Raw genomic sequence first — 17,978 nt, forward strand, 5'->3', positions numbered from 1 at the left:
TAAGGAGTGAAAGCGACGGGCGAGCCAAGAAAAAAGTGAGCCGTCTGGGAAACAGTTCCTCGCTGAGGACTAGCACCACAGCTTGTTCCCGAGGTTCAGAGAGGGGAGGGTCAAAGAGCCCCCGGGTTTTACTCACATCCATGAGGAGAGGCAGGCGGGTCACCCTCTGCATGGGGAGGATGAGGAAGGAAATCAGGGGCAGGTTGCCGCATTCCGGTTTCTGTTCGATCTGCTTCAACGAGTCCTTAAAGCCGGCGTTGGAAGCCCTGAGGACAGAATTGGGAAAAAAGGGAGGTTGTGTTTTTTTCCACCCCACGACCAAAAAAAGCCATTTCAGGACCTCCCACTGGGTAAACCTTCCCCCACCACAGCACCCACTTTTAATTTCAATCAGAATAGAGTCGGAAGGGACCTTGGAGGTCTTCTAGTCCAACCCCCTACTCAAGCAGGAGACCCTAGACTATTTCAATCAATCAATCAATCAGACTAGAGTTGGAAGGGACATTGGAAGTCTTCTAGTCAAACCCCCTACTCAAGCAGGAGAACTTAGACTATTTCAATCAATCAACCAACCAACCAACCAACCAACCAACCAACCAATCAGACTAGAGTTGGAAGGGACCTTGGAGGTCTTCTAGTCCAACCCCCTACTCAAGCAGGAGACCTTAGACTATTTCAATCAATCAATCAATCAATCAATCAATCAATCAATCAATCAATCAGACTAGAGTTGGAAGGGGCCTTGGAAGTCTTCTAGTCAAACCCCCTACTCAAGCAGGAGACCTTAGACTATTTCAATCAATCAACCAATCAATCAATCAATCAATCAATCAATCAATCAGACTAGAGTTGGAAGGGACCTTGGAGGTCTTCTAGTCCAACCCCCTACTCAAGCAGGAGACCCTTAGACCACATCCATCCATCCATCTGAATAAAGCTGGAGGGGACTTGGAGGTCTTCTAGTCCAGCCTTCTCCTCACACAGGAGACCCTTAGACCATTCGGGACAAACGGCTGCCCATAATGGAGATTCACATTTTGAATGTCTTTTCCAGGTTTTTAACATCAACAACAACAATAAAAAAATAGCAATAGCATTTAGACTTATATCCCCCTTCCTAGTGCTTTTCCAGCCCTCTCTAAGCGGTGTACAGAATCAGCCTCTCGCCCCCAACAATCTGGGTCCTCCTTTGACCCACCTTGGAAGGACGGAAGGCCGAGTCAACCTTGAGACTGTGGAGATCTGAAGGAGCCTGCAGTGCTGCACTCTAACCACTGCACCACCCTGGCTCTTAACAAAGCCCCCAGCACCCTGAATTTTAGCATTATTGAATAATTAAATTGTCCCATCTTGCTCTTTCCACCCAGACTGTGTCTTTCCATCTTGCAAAATTGGGATTTGGAACAGGTGTAAAAATTGTGGCCTTGCTTTTGAAAAGAGCCAAAGGGGTCTCGGTTTAAACTCACAAGAGTTTCTGGAGGGTCCTTTGCTGGTAGACCTCGTTGGAGCAGTAGATGATGTAGGGGTGGAAGTGTTTGGAGGCATGCGCTTCCACCACATCGCTGATGTCGGTAATCACCACGTTCTCCCGGTGCCTCTTCTCCAAGTCCTCAAAAAAGCTAGATAGTCACACAAACAAAAACCCCACCATCTTGTGAGAGACTCACCACCATCCACTCTACTATGAAATTCCTAGCAGGAATATCGGGCACATATTAAAAATGTAGAAACATAGAAGATTGATGGCAGAAAATGACCTCATGGTCCATCTAGTCTGCCCTTATGCTATTTCCTGTGTTTGATCTTAGGATGGATCTATGTTTATCCCAGGTATGTTGAAATTCAGTTCAGACCAACCATATCTGCTGGAAGTTTGTTCCAAGCATCTACTACTCTTTCAGTGAAATAATATTTTCTCACGTGGCTTCTGATCTTTTCCCCAACTAACCTCAGATTGTGGCCCCTTGTTCTTGTGTTCACTTTCGTATTGAAAACACTTCCCTTCTCAACCTTATTGAACCCTTTAACATATTTAAATGTTTTGATCATGTCCCCCCTTTCCCTTCTGTCCTCCAGACTCTACAGACTGAGTTCATGAAGTCTTTCTTGATAAGTTTCATGCTTAAGACCTTCCACCATTTTTGTAGCCATCTTTGGACCTATTCAATTTCATCCATCTCTTTTTGTAGGTGAGGTCTCCAGAACTGGACACAGTATCATTCCAAATGGGGTCTCATCAGCGCTCTATACAGCGGGATCACAACCTCCCTCTTCCTGCTTGTTACACCTCTAGCTATGCAGCCAAGCATTCTACTTGCTTTCCCTACCGCCTGACCACACTGTTCGACCATTTGGAGACTGTCATATTATCACATGTGGTGGAAGTGTCCAAAAGAAAAAAAAAGGATGAAAATTCATATATGGTTAGAAAAAAACGTTAATGAAATTCCTAGAAGGAATATCAGGCACATATTATCACACAGGGTGGAAGTGACCAAAAGCAAAAAAAAAAGAGGGGGGGGGACACAAAAATTCATACATGTTTAGAAAATAATATTAAGACAGTATATAGATTATAGGACAAAACTAATTTTTTTAGGTATAATACTAGAAAAATATGATAAAGGGAAAGTATATTTGATATTACATGTTTTAAGAGCAGCAAGAATTATATTTACACAACCACATTGAAAGAATGAGGAAACCCTACAGAAGATAGAAACATAGAAACATAGAAGACTGGCGGCAGAAAAAGACCTCACGATCCATCTAGTCTGCCCTTATACTATTTTTTGTATTTTATCTTAGGATGGATCTATGTTTATCCCAGGCATGTTGAAATTCAGTTACTGTGGATTTACCAACCACGTCTGCTGGAAGTTTGTTCCAAGGATCTACTACTCTTAAGACAATACAATTTAAAAAATACTAGACTGTGCAGAAATGGATGGAATAACACTGAAGATAAAAGGAAGACACAAAATGAAACATCGGAGTTGTTTTGATCCAGGATTGGATAACAGAGGTAGAAATAAAAAATTTAAAAAGTATTACAGTGACCACTCTACCACGTCACCTTTCCCATCCTCTATAACTGACCTCTTGCTGACCGCCAAGATGTCCCCTACGTTGGAGAAGAGGTGATGATGATCCATCTGGGTCATGGTCTCTCTTAACCTGGTCGATTTCAGAAAATGCTCCACCAGGATGGTCAAGCTATGGAGGTAGGAGTACTCGGAGGTAATGATCTCAAAGATGGCCTGATGGAGAGATGATGGGAGAGGAGGGTGAAGGTGGGCAGAATGATAGCTTGTTGACTGTTTGTTGAGGTTCGTTGGGAGAGGAAAGCTAGTTTGCATGGCTGACAAAGTCCAAGATAGAAGCAGCAATTGTGCTGGTCTTTGGAACGAAGCGATTATCGTTAAATCAGAGTTATTGAGAAGCTGTATTGGAACCCAACATTGTTTCTCAACTTTAGCAATTTTTAAGATGGGTGGACTTCAACTCTCAGAATTCCTCCATATTTCTCCCACCCCCAAATTTGATCCTTGTGTGACTGTCCAGGTGACCACCAGATTTCATTTAATTGGACTTCTATGCTGCCCAATTCCAATGGGATTCAGGTGGTCCAAGGCCTTCTCCCTCTCTTCTTTTGAACGTTGAGTTGGGTTGAAGAGCACAAAAGGTCACAGAAGATGCTTCGGGGTTCTCAAGGAGACTTCCCCGTTTCCCAAAGAGACGGGTGCTCCGTCCACACCTTCGCTCACCTCTTGCCTCTTACGTTCTTCCGCCGATATCCGGTCCAAGATGCCGGTTTCCAAGACCTGCAGAAGACAAATTCGAGAAAGGTTCTCCTGATATCCTAATTCCTTGTTTTGTGGGTCTATTCTATTCTCTATTTTATTCTCTATTCTATTTTCTATTCTATTTTCTTTTCTTTTCTATTCTATTTCTATTTTCTATTCTATTCCTATTTTCTATTCTATTCTATTTTCTTTTCTATTCTATTCTATTTTCTATTCTGTTCCTATTCCATTCCATTCCTATGTTCTGCTCTTCTTGCAAATTATCTCCACCAAACTGAAACTAATATCCCCTGAGTCCTCCTAAAAAATTAGGGAGAAGGGGAGTTGGAAGGAAAAGCTTTGGGTTGCTTTACCAAAAAAGAAGAAGAGAGGATTATTTTATTCCATGAGAAACCAGACAAATGGAACGAGAAATCATGAAACAGGGAGCAGCCCGATCGGGTTCCATTGCCTGTGTCTAAAACAGAGGCGTATGTACAGTCACGTATGTACCTCTCTCTCTCTCACTGTGTGTGTTTAATTACACAGCCACACACATCCGGGAATTTCCAAACTTTCTTATTGCAACACACTGGGACAAAATGCAAAAGTGGCATTTCCTTCCGGCTGATTCAGGCAGTGGATCAACGGGCAAAGTCCCCTTGCGACGGTGCCACCTGTTTTTCTTTCTCTTCTTTGGAAAGGCAGGTTGGCGGCTTAAGAGAAATCCACTGCGTCTTTTGTGTGTGTGTGTGTGTGTGTGTCTGTGTGTGTTCCCTCTGCATTTCAGCTGCCCTTTGCACCTTTGCTGTACTCCAAAGACAGGCGGACGTTTGCCGAGTCGATACTTCAACCTTATAAAATTTCTCTCATATAGAGAGTCTGGAATTTAGTGACTTTAGAATTTAGAGAATTTGGAATTTAGAGAATTTGGAATTTAGAGAATTTAGAACATAAAGAATTTAGAATTTAGTGCAATTTGAATTTAGAGAGTTTTAGAATTTAGAGAATTTAGAATGTAAAGAATTTAGAATTTAGAGTATTGAATTTAGAGAATTCAGAATTTAATGACTAGAATTTAGAGAATTTAGAATTTAGTGAATATGGAATTTAGAGAATTTAGAATTTAGAGAATTTAGAATTTAGAGAATTTGGAATTTAGAGAATTAAGAACGTAAAGAATTTAGAATTTATTTTGAATTTAGGGAATTCAGAATCTGGAATTTAGAGATTTAGAGGATTTATAATTTAGAAATTTAGAATTTAGAGAACTTAGAATTTAGATAATTTAGAATGTAAAGAATTTAGAGTATTTAGAATTTATAGAATTCAGAATTTAGTGAACATGGAATTTAGAGAATTTAGATAGAGACTGGAATTTAGAGAACTTAGAATTTACAGTATTTAGAATTCAGAGAATTTAAAATGTAAAGAATTTTGAATTTAGAGTATTTTGAATTTAGGGAATTCAGAATTTAGAGAATTTAGAATGTAAAGAATTTAGAATTTGGAGAATTCAGAATTTAGTGCATTTAGAATTTAGTGAATTTGGAATTTAGAGAATTTAGAATTTAGAAAATGTAGACTTTAGAGATGGGCATCCTTGGGGTTGAATGGAAGGGAGACTTACGACCGCTAATGGACCTCTCTCACCTGGATCTGGGCAGCCTCCGCACCCCGACAGAGTAAGGAAAAACCGGGAGAGAAGGTTCCCCCTAACCATGTCGTCCACCTCCCCCTTCCCTACCTCGGGCTGTTGGCTCCAGGTGACGTGAGCCGGACGGTAGGTTTTCACCACAATGGTGGGTGGCTGTTCTTCAGGAATGGCGTCAAGGTCAAGGAGGTCATCGTCCGACTCGTGGCTGCTGGTATTGAGGCCCTTTTCTCGGATCTCTTGGTACAACCGGGGATCTTGCGAGGGACGGACAAGAGAGATGGATCAAAGGGGGAGCTCTGAATTCTCCGTTTTGTGGGTCAAGAATTTATTTGGTGAATCAGAGTGCCAACCCACAAGCCCTGGGGCCAAATCTTGGTTGAAATCACAGAATAACAAGAATTGGAAGGGACCTCAAGGGTCATCTAGTCTAACACCCCACCCCCCTGAAGCAGGAAACCCTCTTACCATTCCAAGTCTTCTTGAATATATAATTTATTTATTTATTTATTTCATTCATTCATTCACTTATTTGTTTGTTTGTTTGTGGAGGAAATACAGAATAAAAGAGTTGGAAGGGTCCTTATGGAATAGCAGGGAAGGAAGGAAGGAAGGGAGGGAGGGAATATAGAATAAAAAAGTTCTTAGAAAATAAAAAGGAAGGAAGGAGGGAGGGAGGGAGGGAGGGAAGGAAGGGAGTGAGTGAGTGAGTAAGAGAATATAGAATAGTCCTTAGAAAATAACAAAAAGAAGGAAGGAAGAAGGGAGGGAGGGAGGAAATACAGAATAAACTAGTTGGAAGGGTCCTTGGAGAATAGAGGAGAAGGAAGGAAGGGAGTGGGTAAGAGAATATAGAATAAAAAAATTGATGGGTCCTTAGAAAATAACAGAGAAGGAAGGAAGGAAGGAAGGGTCGCAACCAGTGCAGGACTCACCGTCTTTGAATGAACCACCGTGATGCTGCAGGCGCTTGCGTGCCAACGTTCGCTACGGGGAAGAAGAAGACTGATCACATAACCAATAGGGAATGGCGGCGCAACAGTTGTAAGTGCGAGAGAAGACCGCAACTCCCTGTTTTCAAGGCCGTCGCAACTTTGAACAGTCAATAAACGGACTGTTCGGTTGAATGTCAAGCATGGGAGATGCCTTCAAGAATCGCTCGGAGGTGGGCCTTCAAGAGGAATGGATGCGGATAGATGAGCCCAATTTGGGGAGGGGGTCCTTTTAGCGTTACCTTGTTCCTCGCAGGAACCTGGACAGGTTGGGGGGCCTTGGCGTCTTCCAACACGGGCTTCAGACTCCCCATAGTGGCGAGGGGCTCCGGTTCTCCGCCGTTCCTCAAGCCCTTCATGGCCGCCCGGTAGGACATGCTACGCAGGTTGCGTTTCAGGGTCCCCTCACTCGCATCGTCCAACTCGTCCTCCGCTTCGTCCTCGAGGGAGAAGCTGGGAGCCGACAAGCGCTTGGGGTCGTGCCGGACCCTGTCTCTGCCCCGTGCCGACCCATCGGAGAAGCTCTGAGGCCGGGCGGGAAGCTTGGACTTGGCCTCTTCCGCTAAGCACCTGGGGATGAGTTGTTGGGTGCCCACCTTGAGGGCCGCCGGGCTCTCAGTGCTCAGGACAATGCGCCGCGGATTGGGGAACACGGGGGAGGACTCAGCCAGAGGGCTGGCATCCTCCAAGGAGGTCACAGAGGGGCTTTTGTCACACGGAGACATGCCGTTGTTGCTGAGGGGTTGAGGGTCCAAGAGAAGGCCTTTGTCCCCCAGAAGGCCGGTCGAATGACGTTGGGCCATCTTGAACTGGAAACGCCCTAGGAGGATAGGAAGAAAAGAGAGGTAAACCGTGGTTTAGTCAAGAGTACGAAAGGAGTTCGTATGTACAAATAATAAATAACCACAATGAAGTGGGACTGGTTTAGGGCAGGGGTAGGCAAAGTTGGCTCTTCTATGAGACGTGGACTTCAACTCCCAGAAAATCATGCCAGCTCAGGAATTCTGGGAGTTGAAGTCCGCATGTCATGGAAGAGCCAACTTTGCCTACCCCTGGTTTAGGGTATCAAAGACAACACAGACATTGTGAGCAGGCTACAAGTAGTGCTCGGCCTATTGCCGGAATTGGGTCCCAAATGTCTGCTGTTAAGCGAAGCATTTGTTAAGGAACGTTTTCTCCCATTCTACGGCCTTTTTCTGGCTGTTAAGTGAATCACACGGTTGTTAAATGAAACGGGCTTCTCCACTGGTTTTGTCAGAAGGTCGCAAAAGGGGATCAGGCAGCCCTGGGATACAGCAACTGTCACAAAGTGGAAGCAGTTGCCAAGTCCCCGAATAACTCCAAACGGTCACTAAATGAATAGGCAGAGAGAGAGAGAGGGAGGGAGAGAGAGGGAGAGAGAGAGGGAGAGAGAGAGAGAGGGAGAGAGAGAGAGAGAGAAAGAAAGAGATGGAGAGAGAGATGATGGATGGATAGGTAACTATAGAGATAGATAGATGATAATAGATGATAGAAAAAGATTAGATAGATAGATAGATAGATAGAATAGATAGATAGATAGATAGATAGATAGAGATAACTATAGAGATAGATAATGATAGATGATAGATATAGATAGATAACTTTAGAGATAGATGATGATTAGAAATAGACAGACAGACAGACATGGATAAATACATAGATGGATGGATAGATAGATAACTACAGTATAGAGATAAATAATGATAAATGATAGATAGATAGATGATGATAGATGATAGAAATAGATTAAATAGATAGAGATAGAGATAGATAATGATAGATAGGTAGGTAGGTAGGTAGGTAGAGATAACTATAGAGATAGATGATGATTAGAAATAGATTAGATAGACTGACAGACAGACGGACAGATGGACGGATGGATAAATAAGATAGATTAGATACATAGATAGATTGGACAGATGAGTGGACAGATGGATAATATAGACAGATCGATGATAAGACAGATGATAGATTGGAAAGATAGATTGATTGATGGATAGATAATAGATAAAATAGATGAGAGATAATAGATAGAAAGATGGTTGTGAGAGAGAGAGGAGGGGAGAGAGAGAAATATACATTTAAAAAAAAATATACATACAAATTTAAAAAAAAAAGGTTTATGCCGTGGCATCAAAGAAAGTGCAGGCCTTGGAAACAGACCAATGCAGGTCAGTGTTCGGAAACTGACATTGAAAAAAAAAAAGGAGAATTTGGAGCAAGATTTCCAGACCGGATCTTGAAAGCTGGACTTGGGAGACAGGAGGGAGGAGGAGGAAGAGAGCTAACTTTTCTTGGCACCGGTGTGCACACGCTCTCTTGCACACCCACGGGAACCCAGAAGCGAGTCCGACCGGTCCTGCCACTTTTCCAAAGGTCACTTGTAAGCAAGCCCAGCTCAGATACTGAAGGCTCTTTCTCTCTCCCCCACCCCCACCCCCCAAGCCGGTAAAGTTCATTTTTCAGAATAAGGCCTGCTAACTCACTTTTTAAAAGTACCGTTGCAACTTTGAACGGTGACTAAATGACCGGCTGTACACCCACACATACACAGTCCCACACACGTGCGCCACCTTTGGAGCGAATAAAAACGATGATGAATAAGCTGATCGGTGAAACAGCCAACTTGAAAGCTTACTAAGAACTAAAACAAAACACCACGTCTAGAATTGAAGGCCCTTAAGCCATAGTGTCTCCAGGAAAAAGAGATTTAAATTAAAATAAACAACACACACACACACCAAGCGTTTTTAAGGGAGGAAAAGTTTTTCCTAGGGCTGGAAAAAGACTGCAAAGGATTTTCACTGTGTGTGTGTGTGTGTGTGTGTGCGTGAGAGAGAGAGAGAAAGAAAGAGAAAGAGACAGAGAAAAAGAGAGAGACACACAGAAAGACAGAGGGAAAAGAGACACAGGGAGAGAGAAAAAAAGAGAGCGAGAAACACACAAAGACAGAAAGAAACTCAGAAAGAGACAGAGAGAAAGAGAATGAAACACACACACACAGACACGGGGAGAGAGAAACACACAGAGAAAGAGAGAGAGAAAGAGAGACACATAAAGACACAAAGAAAGAGACAGAGGCTCCCCTCTATGGGAAACCCCACCTCCGGACTTCCTTTGCCAGCGAAACGCCCCTTTTTGTGCTGCTGGATTCCCCTGCTGGGATTCCCCTGCAGCATCACAAAAACACGGAAGTCCGGAGGTGGGGTTTCCCATGGAAGGGAGCCTCAGGGAAATCCCAGCAGTGCAAAAACGGGTGCTTTGCTGGCAACGGAAGTCCATAGGTGGGGCATCCCAGTGGCGGCGGTGGGTTTATCGCGAGGGTTTCGTTCCAAGACCCCTCGCAATAATCGATAATTCAGGATGTAGTGGTGCGGAAGTAAAAACACCATCTGCGCATGCGCGCCCCTTTTTCCATGGCCGCACATGCGCAGATGGTGGAGTTTGCATGTGGGCGGCGGGGAAGACCGGGGAAGGTTCCTTCGGCCACCCAACAGCTGATCTGCTACGCAGCGCGGCAGCAGCGAGGAGCCAAAGATGGGGTTTCCCCGTTGCCCAGGCTGCGGAGCAGATCAGCTATTGGGCGGCCGAAGGAACCTTCCCCAGTCTTCCCGCCGAGCAGGCAAAGGGGAAACCCCAAGATCGCTTGCCGCTTGCCCGTCACCCGCTTGCCCGGCCGCTCGCTTGCCCGCCCGCCTGCCCGCCGCTTGCCCGTTCGCCCGCCCGCCTGCTCGCTTGCCGCTTGCCCGTTCGCCCGCCCGCCTGCTCGCTTGCCGCTTGCCCGTTCGCCCGCCCGCCTGCTCGCTTGCCGCTTGCCCGTCACCCGCTCGCCCGGCTGCTCGCTTGCCGCTCGAGAGCAAGAGGGGGAGAGATAGAGAAAGAGAGAGAAGGAAAGAAAGAGATGAGAGAGGGAGGAAGAGAGTGTGAGAGAGGAAGAAGCAAGATAGAGAAAGAGAGAGAGAAAGAAAGATGAGAAAGGAAGGGAGTGACATCATCGGGTGGAAAAATCGCGATATAGCGATTCGCAATGATCGGGATCGCGAAACTCGGGAGATCACTGTACTACTACTAATAATAATAATAGTAATAATAATAATAATAACGTCCCTGCCCATATATATGAATGAGTTGGATTGGTGTGTATGCATGTTGTTATGTCCACTTTATTATTATTTATTATGTTTTTAGAGATTTTGACATATTTTTGACGTCTTCTATTGTTTCTGTAATTCTTTTATTGTTGTAAGCTGATCTGAGTCCTTCGGGATTGGGCGGCATAGAAGTCAAATTAATAAATAAATAATAATAAATAAACAATAATAACAACAACACAGTGTTCCCTCGATTTTCGCGGGGGATGCGTTCCGAGACCGCCCGCGAAAGTCAAATTTCCACGAAGTAGAGATGCAGAAGTAAAAAAACTATTTTTGGCTATGAACAGTCTCACAACACTTTAAAACCCTAAATTACCATTTCCCATTCCCTTAACAACCAGTTACTCACCATTATTACTGGTACTCACCATTGAATAAGACACTTTGTGATCCTGATATTTATAAACATAATTATTTATTAACAATAATTTTTTTTTGGTTATTTACTTTCAAAAATTATTAGTTTGGCGATGACGTATGACATCATCAGGCGGGAAAAACCGTGGTATAGAAAAAAACCCGAGAAGTATTTTTTAATTAATATTTTTTGAAAAACTGTAGTACAGGCCAGTGTTTCTGAACCTTGGCAACTTGAAGATATTTGGACTTCAACTCCCAGAATTCCCCAGCCAGCATTCGCTGGCTGGGGGATTCTGGGAGTTGAAGTCCAAATATCTCCAAGTTGCCAAGGTTGGGAATCACTGGTATAGGCTATTCGCGAAGTTTGGACCCGCGAAAATCGAAGGAACACTGTAATAATAATCTGAATTTTAAGCATATTTACCATTCAAACTCGGCGCCTCGGTGTTTTTGTCATCCCTGGAAGGCTGGAAATTGGACCGAGTGGCAGTGGAAAGCCGACTTGGGAAGGATGCCCATTCATTTCACAGCTGGGGTCAAGGATGCAGGCCAGCCCCAAAATAAAATAAAATTTAAAAAAAGTGAGAAAATCCTTCCCCAAAACAGCCCCAAGCAGACCGGAGGAATTAAATTAAGTGCAGAGGAAAACAAGGCACACAAACTGCCATCTCAACTCCAAATTTGCAGGGTGCGTCTCTTTCTCTTTCTCTCTCTCTCTGTGTAACAACCCAACATTGTTTACAAGAGATTATCCGGCATCGGCCGAGCCCTTTTTTGGAAAGCGTTGGGCTGGCTTCGGGTGGGTGGATGTGGGGGGCGAGGCCCAGCTGCAGGAGCTCCCACGAGTCGATTTAGGGACGAGTCTTCCTGCACAATGGTTGTGCAATTTGTGATTCTGCACACCCCAGGCACCACCCTGAACATTTTTTTTTCCTTCCCCTTTCGAAGCCCGGCGAGATTGGAAACCGGAGCTTGGGTGACAAGGCGGAAAAATCTGCACGTTGTAGTAATGCCAAAGTTTCTCCAGAATTAGAATAACAAGAGTTGGAAGGGACCTTGGAGGTCATCTAGTCCAACCCTTAGACCATTTCTGACCGAGGGCTATTTCAAGTCTCTTCTCGAAAGCTTCCAGGCATGAATTCTGGGAATTGAAGTCCATCTGTTTTTATGTGTCCGAGTTTGAGAAACGCCGAGTTAGAATAGAATAGAATAGAATTTTATTGGCCAAGTGTGATTGGACACACAAGGAATTTGTCTTGGTGCATATGCTCTCAGCGTACATAAAATAAAATATACATTTGTCAAGAATCATGTGGTACGACACTTAATGATTGTCATAGGGGTCAAATAAACAGTGAAGAAGCAATATTAATAAAAATCTTAGGATATAAGCAACAAGTTACAGTCATACAGTCAACATGGGAGGAAATGGTTGATAGGAATGATGAGAAAAACTAGTAGAATAGAAGTGCAGATTTAGTAGAAAGTCTGACAGTGTTGAGGAAATTATTTGTTTAGTAGAGTGATGGTGTTCGGAAAAAAACTGTTCTTGTGTCTAGTTGTCTTGGTGTGCAGTGCTCTGTAGTGATGTTTTGAGGGTAGGAGTTGAAACAGTTTGTGTCCAGGATGTTAAATGACAAAGGGACTGTGGAGTGACACCGCCCTTGTCCGTTCTCTGTGCAAAATAATTTCAAATATTCATTTTCTACTCTATTAAGTACGGCCAGTAGTTGGATGCTAACCCCAAAAGAGGAGACCAAGATTCTTGCCAATTGCAGATCTAGCTAGCTTCCTTGCTGACAATATAACTGTATCCTTTTTCCAGGATAATTTTCAACTTCCAGGTCGAAGTTATCTCCTGGTGGTCTCCCATCCTTCTTCGTTTTAAAAAAAATATATTATCAAACATAAAAATTCAATGTGTATATAAAAAGTGCGTTGTCTGAGTACTATTCAAAAATAGTAATTCAAAAATATTCACAACTAAGTCTGCACTTCTAGTTCTACTAGTTTTTTCTCATCATTCCTATCATCCTTTTCCTCCCACTTAGGACCGTATGACTGTAACTTGTTGCTTGTATCCTAAGATTTTTATTAATATTGTTTTTTCATTGCTTATTTGACCCCTATGACAATCATTAAGTGTTGTACTTCATGATTCTTGACAAATTGTATTTTCTTTTATGTACACAGAGAGCTTGTGCACCAAGACAAATTCCTTGTGTGTCCAATCACACTTGGCCAATAAAGAATTCTATTCTATTCTGTTCTAAACATTAATAATCACATAATATTTTCTTATCCATTTTCGTAAATCTTCAAGGTACCGTATTTAATCATTTCCTTATGCTTTTAAGTTTCTAACGTCTGTCTCTGTTGCTTAGCCATTGATAAAAGAAATCCCATTTTAATTTTTTTTAGATTTCTTCTATCTCCTTCATTTTAAACCTTAGTCTATCCATGTCTGCACATTCTAATATTTTTTAATAACATTTTCATCTGGGCAAATGTTGTGCAAATACAATTCTAGCTGCAGTCACATTAAATATGCATTCCCTTTATTATACTTTTCTGGTAAGATACTCAACAGAAATATCTCTGGCTTTACATCTATGTGTAACTTTACTATTTCTTTTTGGTTCAATTTCCCCCCCCACTTTAGGGCATGTCCACCACATGTGATAATACAAATCCGGTGCCCGATTACATTTCCAACGCTTAGCAGACATAACATCCGAGTCTATGGAAAGGGGCGGCATACAAATCTAATAATAATAAATAATAATAATAATAATAATAATAATAATATTTGCCAATCATACTGGTAGAAAATGCCATCTATAAAACACCATTGTATACATTTTCTTTGCATGCAGTCAACGTTAAGTTTATAATTCCCATCCCACAATTTCTGCCATTAATTCCTGTTCTTATTTATTAATTTATGCATTATTTATTAATTTATGCATTAATTAAATCTGCAAGCCAATTGCAGGGTTTCAAACCAAGCAGAGGCAAAGGGGCAGTTCTGCTTTGCACGAACCGAAACGGGACGAGCGTTCACACCCTCGATGGCAATATCTTGGAAGAGGAGGCGCTGGTGCAAACTTTTGCCTTGGACAGGGTTGGGCCCAAAGGTGTTGCAGGGACACAGGGCTGGGGCCTGTATTGTGTTGACCCCACCTGCATTCCTTCCTAGATGCTTTTGAGGGACACCAAGTTGATGTGGGGCAACAAGACAGGCAGGTTGGGGCATGGCACATCGGCTAATGTTCTGGGTTCATAAGGCTTCCTTCTTTCCTTGTGGGCAAGTCTAAACTTTGTCTAAAACCCTTATCATTAAAATAATCACACAACCCAATCATATCGAGTCTACAGAGAGGGGCGGCATACAAATCTAATAAATAGATAGATAGATGGATAGATAGATAGATAAAATAAATAAATAAATAAATAAAAACAATAAATAAATAAATAAATAAATAAATAAATAAATAAATAAATAAATAACCAACCAACCAACCAACCAACCAACCAACCAACCAACCAACCTCTAGAGCAGTGTTTCCCAACCTTGGCAACTTGAAGATATTTGGACTTCAACTCCCAGAATTCTCCAGGCTGGGGAATTCTGGGAGTTGAAATCCAGATATCTTCAAGTTGCCAAGGTTGGGAAACACTGCTCTAGAGGTCATCTATCCCAATCCCCTGCTCAAGTGGGAAACCCTAGAGACCATTTCAGACCGAAAAGGTGTCCAATCTCTTCTTGGAAACCTCCAGTGTTGCACCAACGACATGAGTCAATCAGAATAGGGTTAGAAGGGACCCGGGGAGGTCGTCTAGCCCAACCCCTTGCTAAAGTCCATTCCAGACACCATAGGGCTGTCCAATCTCTTAAAAAAAAACCTCCTAGGTTGGGAGCACTCGTAACTGAGTCCTTCGGGATTGGGCGGCATAGAAGTCGAATAAAGAATAACTTCTTGGAGGCAAGGCGTCGCGTTGAGAATTTCTTCGCCATTTCTCTCCGGCCAAAGCAAAGGAGAATCCTTTAAACATCCACCGAACCAAGACTTCTCCTGGGACGGAATTGGGGTGAGTGGGGGCCCAAGGACCTCGGAGCCCCCCCCCAATTCTCTTAAGAAGGAAGCAAAGGGAGGGGGGCAGCCAAGCGAGGCTAACGGAGAGCTCTCCACGTGTCGCGCGCCCTATCCAAGTGGCCGGTGGTCTCCAAAACTTTGCGCGCGTCCCAGGCGCCAATGTTCCTCCTCCCTCTCCATCCTGAACACCCCCTCGGGAGCCTCCTGGAACAGAGGGGGGAGGGGCAGAGGAAGGAGTCCCCCCTCCCCCAAAATCAACATCTGGAGAAAACCCCCCCCACACGTGTTCTCCTACGCGCCTCCCCCACCCGTGCGCCCCTCTCCAAACGCGCCCGGCGGCTCACCTGCTGCTTCCCTTTGGGTCCCCGGGTGGGAAGCCAGCGCGCGAGCCCCGGAAGCGCGCAGGGCGAGCCCGGCGCAGGTTTGCGCGGAGCGCTCCGCCCGGAGGGGAGGCGACCTCGGAGCGCACCTGTCCCTGCGCCTCGCCCTTCTTCCCCCCCCCCCCGCGTCTGGGCGGGGCGGCGAGGAGCCGCTGGGGAGCTGGAGATCCGGGTAAATCCTCTCTCTCCCTACCTCCGCCCCGCCGGTAGTTGAATGGATCTCTGCAGGTTCAGAATGGGAGAGGGAGAGAATGGAGCTCTGCAGGTGGAGAATAGATCTGCCCAGGTGCAGAATTAATCACTGGACGTGGTGAATAGATCTCTCCAAGTAGAGAAGGATCTGTGAAGTGGGGAATGGATCTCTCCAGGTGGAGAATGGATCTGGCCAGGTGGGGAATGGATCTCTCCAGGTGGAGAATGGATCTTTTCAGGTGCAGAATGGATCTCCCCACGTGCAAAATGGATCTCCAGGTGGAGAATGGATTTCTCCAGGTGGAGAAACAGACGGTTTAGGAAACACACAGGGCAAAGGAAGGATGTGGGTGGGGTGAACAGCTGCCCCAGGCCCAAATCCTGCCTCTGTGTGTGTGTATGTGTGTGTGTATGTGTGTGTGTTTGTGTGTGTTGAGGGTAAATGGCTCCATTTATGCCCTACCTCCTACTTTGGGGGCCACCCCTGACAGACCAAGGCTTCTCCGGGTCTCAGCCTTGTGGAAATGGGCTTTGGCAGCTTGCTTTTCCTGTGCAGATAATCCTCGACTTACAACGGATCACTTAGTGACCCTTCCAAGTTACAACGCCACTGGAAACCCCCCCAATAACTTGTGACCACTTTTCCCACTTAACGTCCCTCCCCCATCCCCTGGGGCTCCCCTGGTCGAGAACACTTGGTGACAGAACTCCTATTTATGACGGTGTCAGAGTGTCTTGGAGACAGGGAAACCCCCTCTTGTGACCAGGGAGCTCGGATTCGCTTAATGACCGTCGTAACATGTCATATGTGTGAACTAACTGACTCGCGTAACAAGGGTGGCCAGCAGGGTGGTGGTAAAATGGGCCACACCTCACTTAACAACCGTCAATTCTTGGTTGCAAGTCGAGGACTAAAGCTAAACGTGAAATTGCTTAAACAATCTGGACTTACGTGCTGAACATCGCTTCCTCGTGTGGTGTTGGGGGCCAGGGACAGATCCTATCTTAAGGCACGCTGGATTCAATGGATGTTTCATCCCAGGTAAACTCGCTGAGGACTAGAAACTAAACAGATTTCAATGAACAGCAAACATACATACACCGGTACCTCTACTTATGAACTTAATTTGTTCCGTGACCAGGTACTTAAATAGAAATGTTTGTAAGAAGAAGCAATTTTTCCCATAGGAATCAATGTAAAAGCAAATAATGTGTGCGATTGGGGAAACCACAGGGAGGGTGGAGGCCCTGTTTCCTCCCAGGAGATTCCTAGAGAGGCCCCACAGAGGCTTCTCCCCGCCTTTTCTGGCCCTGTTTCCTCCCAGGAGATTCCTAGAGAGGCTTCTCCTTGCCTTCTCTGGCCCTGTTTCCTCCCAGGAGATTTCTAGACAGGTCCCACAGAGGCTTCTCCCCATCTTTTCCGGCCCTGTTTCCTCCCAGGAGATTCCTAGAGAGGTCCCACAGAGGCTTCTCCCTGCCTTTTCCGGTTACAGTTTTGGAGTCTCAAGTTCGTAACTGGAAAATGGTTCTTGAGAAGAGGCAAAAAAATCTTGAACACCCGGTTCTTATCTAGAAAAGTTCGTAAGTAGAGGGGTTCTTAGGTAGAGGTACCACTGTATCCAAATTGAACCGTCAAGACTCACCCAAAATCGCCATTCTTCTTTCCACCAGGAACTTTCTTCGGATGCTGCTTGGCCAGGGGGAGCTGAAGAAATCCTGTTTTTCCCCACTTGGGTGAAGCTAGGTTTCAATCATGGCTAGAAAGTGGTTAGTTTCTGAACTTCCATTAAGACCTTGGAGGTCTTCTAGTCTGACCCCTTCGCGTCCAGAAAAGCAGCGGGAATCTTCAGAACAGGCTTTCCCTACAGCGTGCAGTGTGAAAACTATCTTCATCTAACGTCAAAAATGTATTTTTTTGTAATTTTGGGGGGTGGGCAGGGGAAGAAAACCAACTTCCTGGTACTTCCAACTTTAAAACTGGGGCGCCCTCTGCTGGACAAAGCTACCAATTGCTGAAGAAGAAAAAAAATATCAGTACAGTAAAGGATTTTATATTTGATATGCTGTAAAAAGATTGCTGTTGCTTGCTTATGGTTTAAAATATTTTTTTTTGGGGGGGGATAATGTATTAATATCTATAAGTAAGATTTATTTCTTTAAAGGATGTTTAATGCAAGCTTGAATTATAAACCAAAGCTTTGGGAGTTGATTTTCTCCAAGAACGGCGGAGAGGATTAAATAATTGCATTAAGAAATAGAAAAAAGTGTTTTTGGTCAAGATATTAAGGAATTGTTGTCAGGAATGTTGGAAAAGGCAATATTTTCTTTCAATCAAAGGAGGCA

At 44.3% G+C, this 17,978-nt stretch overlaps 1 protein-coding gene across 4 annotated transcripts in view; it reads right to left on the reverse strand.

Moving 5' to 3' along the window:
* Positions 1 to 17,614, reverse strand: part of ARHGEF16 (Rho guanine nucleotide exchange factor 16) — a 32,516-nt gene extending 14,902 nt beyond the window's left edge. The window contains exons 1-10 of one of the 4 annotated variants that reach the window (XM_070759100.1): positions 17,279 to 17,614; positions 16,588 to 16,700; positions 11,391 to 11,496; positions 6,674 to 7,251; positions 6,375 to 6,426; positions 5,533 to 5,696; positions 3,768 to 3,824; positions 3,100 to 3,260; positions 1,467 to 1,619; positions 137 to 266 (exon numbers count right to left, since the gene is read on the reverse strand). In XM_070759100.1, the coding sequence (XP_070615201.1) occupies positions 137 to 266; positions 1,467 to 1,619; positions 3,100 to 3,260; positions 3,768 to 3,824; positions 5,533 to 5,696; positions 6,375 to 6,426; positions 6,674 to 7,234 (1,278 nt within the window). In that variant the 5' untranslated portion in view covers positions 7,235 to 7,251; positions 11,391 to 11,496; positions 16,588 to 16,700; positions 17,279 to 17,614. Of the gene's footprint in view, positions 1 to 136; positions 267 to 1,466; positions 1,620 to 3,099; positions 3,261 to 3,767; positions 3,825 to 5,532; positions 5,697 to 6,374; positions 6,427 to 6,673; positions 7,252 to 11,390; positions 11,497 to 15,407; positions 15,681 to 16,587; positions 16,701 to 17,278 lie in introns of those variants that run through there. The other 3 variants (XM_070759101.1, XM_070759099.1, XM_070759098.1) reach the window with 3 other exon arrangements.
* Positions 17,615 to 17,978: the final 364 nt, after the last annotated feature.

Source organism: Erythrolamprus reginae, chromosome 8, assembly GCF_031021105.1.
Source record: "Erythrolamprus reginae isolate rEryReg1 chromosome 8, rEryReg1.hap1, whole genome shotgun sequence".
Taxonomy (NCBI): domain Eukaryota; kingdom Metazoa; phylum Chordata; class Lepidosauria; order Squamata; family Dipsadidae; genus Erythrolamprus; species Erythrolamprus reginae.